Here is a 3,923-nt window from a genome sequence, read left to right as displayed (position 1 = left end):
GACAAGAGATTCCAACCCGTCCATGATCTCACCATTGGCGTTGAGTTCGGTGCTCGCATGGTCACCATCGATTCCCGACCTATCAAGCTTCAGATATGGGACACTGTTAGTTCTCTCTCTTATTTTTGTGGTTATTTCTGTAAGTTAATTATGCTTTTCTTTATTCCTTTTTTGTTCTTGTCGTGCCTGAAATTACTAGTTGAGAACTGATCTTACATATTTTGCAGTAGGACACTGGAATTGATTTTAATCGTTTCTAACTTATGATTAGGAGCAAGGGTCTGTATTTGTTCATATCTTTTGAGGTATTGAATTTGTTTAGGTTAAAAGGAAAATTAAAGCGCAATCTATGCTTATATATACACACGCAGAGAGATGTCGGACAAGCTATTAGGGTTTGTTTGGTTACTGTCTTTGTTTTCGATGTTTCTGATTTTGTTGAATTTGTGAAGGAAATGGCAAAAACATAGAAGATGAGTACATGATTTTATTGTTTTTATGTTTTGTCACAAAATACATAAAATAGGAAACATGGAAAAAGAAAATGAAAATAATAAAATATAAACTAAAGAGTGATTCAGGATGAAGTTACCTTAAAGTTGTAGTTAGTTTTTGATACTGATTTTTTTTTCTTTGTATATTTTTGTTTATATATTTTTTTTAGCGTGAATGGATATGATTAGAAGTATCATTAATGCATTTCAGCAAGATATGCCTAGGAAAACTAGATACATAAATAATATTTGACCTGTTTAGTATAGCATCAAACATTTGATCCACAGTCCGGCATTGCCAGGTATGGTTGAATCAATATAGTAAGAATGTATTAATTGCTCTGCTTGATCGTGACATTAATTCATATTTGTAGAATCCAAATACACAATATAAGGTGGCACAGTTGTTTTTCTAGGTTTGGGTTATATAGAATTCTTAGTCATAACTTGTTTCCAAGTCTCTTCTTTTATGTTATGGTATTCAACAATAGTACATGAACATTGATGCATAATACATTGTTTAACCGTAGGCTGGGCAAGAGTCATTTAGATCCATTACTAGATCTTACTACAGAGGAGCAGCGGGAGCACTTCTAGTTTATGACATTACTAGGTGGGTGATGCTTTCTGAATTGTCTCAGCATGACTAATGCCAAATGTTATATGATATGACCCGTCAAAATGAACATAAGTTTCTTCTTGTTTTCCATTTTTGTGAATGCTAACTCATAACTCTCAAGTGATCTGAGAATTGAGATGTTCGTAATGGATGCGACAAATGCGAAATGCTGTGTTACTTCTTATACCTTTTCTGGCAGCTGCCTGAAGCATTATTATTGTCTTACTCTCGAGTATTGATCATTTGAGTTTTAGTATAGTTTTGATTTTTAAGCCACCTTATGTAATTTTTTGTTTTTAAATTGCTCATGTGAGGGGCTCTAATACTGCTTTACAACATGTTTTCATGGTCAGTACAGTTTTTCTCCATTTATGCATGTATGCAGTGCAATTTTCTTCACTACAAAGCAATGTGTCCCAACCTCTTCCATGTATTTTTCAGGATTGCAGTGGTCTGATGTGTTACCTAAATATGAGGTTGATCCTTTTCTTAAATCTTTCCTTCAACTGACAAGAAGGGTTTGTTTGTTGATTAGGAGAGAGACTTTTAATCATTTAGCAAGTTGGCTGGAAGATGCTCGGCAGCATGCCAACCCTATCATGACAATCATGCTGATAGGCAACAAGTGTGATCTTTCTCACCGAAGGGCAGTGAGCAAAGAGGAGGGTGAGCAATTTGCAAAGGAAAATGGACTTCTGTTCTTGGAAGCTTCTGCTAGGACAGCTCAAAATGTGGAAGAGGTGATTTATCCCAATTAATAGCAAGACAAGATCCTAAATTCATAACATATCCCGTATGCTACATTGCCCCATGGATAATGTGATTTTTTCATTGTTCTATATTCTACAGGCCTTCATAAAGACTGCTGCAAAGATTCTCCAGAATATTCAAGAAGGTGTCATTGATGTGTCCAATGAGGTAACTGTCAACTGTCTGTTTCCTGTAAAAAGCTGTTGCACTATCTCAAGTGTCAAATTTTTGGTTCACATACACACACACACACATGTATTTACGTGAACCAAAAATTTATTTAAACCTGTTTTATTCCCCAAATGTGAAAAGGAAAATTTTCTGCTGCCATGTGTGGTTCTTTGACTAAAATTAGCAATGAATATGTATTGTTATTGCAGTCATTTGGTATAAAACCAGGGTATTTACGTCTCCAAAATCAAAACGGTGCAAGAGATGGAACTGTTAGTACTGGGGGTGGCTGTTGCAGCTGATTATGAGAAACTCAAACTCTGTGTAATCTTTCTGTGAATTTATATCTGGAATTCCCTGTGATAAGAGAGTAAATATACTTCTAGACTTGCCATGGAATGAAACTTTTGGATAGTACTGCAATCTCATGTATAGATCTAATCTTAAAAACATTTGACGATATAGCACATCCACTGATCCACTGAATGAATGTTTGGAAAATACCGTCTGTGGTGTTATTTAATGTCAAATGCCATTGTGAAATTCTTCCACTCAGGTTTTTATATTGGAATGGATTCTTTCAATTTTCTTCTCAGTTGATGTTGTGAAGTGTGATTTCACACCGTATAAGACTTTAAGTGGAACCAAAGAAAAGCATATGACAACAAATCTTGTATTATTATATATCCACCTTCACTCTAAGTCTTATCTTTTACAAAAAGAAGCCAATTTTTTGCAAGATTAATAGTCAAATTAGTTCCTGGAAAATAAGACATTTTTCAAATTTGTTATTGAAAGATTTTTTCAATCAAATTAGTCCTTTAAATATTATAAATTAATCATATATGTCTTTTAATTATTCTATTCACAATTTTCGTCAATAATTGATGATGTGAAATGTTAATTGATAACATACATGACACGTAACGTGGTCAGTTAGATGTTGGCTAAATATATTTACAAAAATCTATCAATTTAGTCACTAGGTTATATTAAGAATAGGATTTTTATAATTGGAGAAAATGATTAAATTAATAAAAGAATAGGATTTTTATAATTGAAGAAAATAATTAAATTAATAAATTTTCATAAACATATTTGATCAATATCTAATTAGATATATCATGTATTATATATGTTATATGTTATCAATTAATGTTCTACACCAATCTTTGAAAAAAATTGTTAATGGAGTGACCGGAAGACAAATATGATTAATTCGCAATCTTTGAATGACCAATTTGATTGAAAAAATCTTTCAAAAATGAATTTGAAAAATATCTTATTTTTCAGAGACTAATTTGACTATTAATCCATGTATACTGACGGTATTGGAAAATTCATCAATTAGAAAATTGTTGCAAGGAACTTCAATTATAATCTATAAGCCAAGTGAAATAATTTGTTGGGAAAAAAAAATAGATGGTCAACAGTTTTTTAGCTAACATGTAACAACTAACAAGATTTCATTTTTTGATTTGGATTCTCTAAAATTTGAATTTCACCTTAGAAAATAAAATGTGATTTCTCAGTCTCTCACTATTTATTTTACAAGTGAGACCAAGAATAAAGATGAAAAAGAAACCATTTAAAAGTAAAAGATCACACTTTATCTTCTAAAGTACAAATTTAAAATTTAGAGGATTTAAATTCTTCATTTTTTACTCTCTTTTAAGAAAAGCAGAGGAAGTAATGTTTGATTTCTTTGTTTTTTCTTACACTCGCTTCAAAACTGTTGGCCATGTAATATGCCTTTTATTCTTTTGCGTAGGGTTGTGCACCAGGAGTTTTTAACCAGCATAAAACTTTAGGGTTTGACACATTAATACATGAAATGCTTATGCAAATGCAACCTTGAATAATACTTATCCATTTTGTATAGATATAAT

The 3,923-nt window shown here is 31.9% G+C and overlaps 1 protein-coding gene across 5 annotated transcripts in view; it reads left to right on the top strand.

Moving 5' to 3' along the window:
- LOC107623641 (ras-related protein RABB1b) overlaps positions 1–2,626 on the top strand; it is a 3,316-nt gene extending 690 nt beyond the window's left edge. The window contains exons 2-6 of one of the 5 annotated variants that reach the window (XM_016325981.2): positions 1–105; positions 1,025–1,107; positions 1,649–1,853; positions 1,963–2,031; positions 2,244–2,626. In XM_016325981.2, coding sequence (XP_016181467.1) covers positions 1–105; positions 1,025–1,107; positions 1,649–1,853; positions 1,963–2,031; positions 2,244–2,336 — 555 coding nt within the window. In that variant the 3' untranslated portion in view covers positions 2,337–2,626. Of the gene's footprint in view, positions 140–1,024; positions 1,108–1,413; positions 1,462–1,562; positions 1,854–1,962; positions 2,032–2,243 lie in introns of all 5 variants that reach the window. The other 4 variants (XM_021113236.1, XM_021113237.1, XM_021113239.1 and 1 more) reach the window with 4 other exon arrangements.

Source organism: Arachis ipaensis, chromosome B10, assembly GCF_000816755.2.
Source record: "Arachis ipaensis cultivar K30076 chromosome B10, Araip1.1, whole genome shotgun sequence".
NCBI lineage: Eukaryota > Viridiplantae > Streptophyta > Magnoliopsida > Fabales > Fabaceae > Arachis > Arachis ipaensis.
The sequence above is the reverse complement of the archived record's forward strand: the minus strand, read 5'-3'. Positions and strand labels throughout refer to the sequence as shown.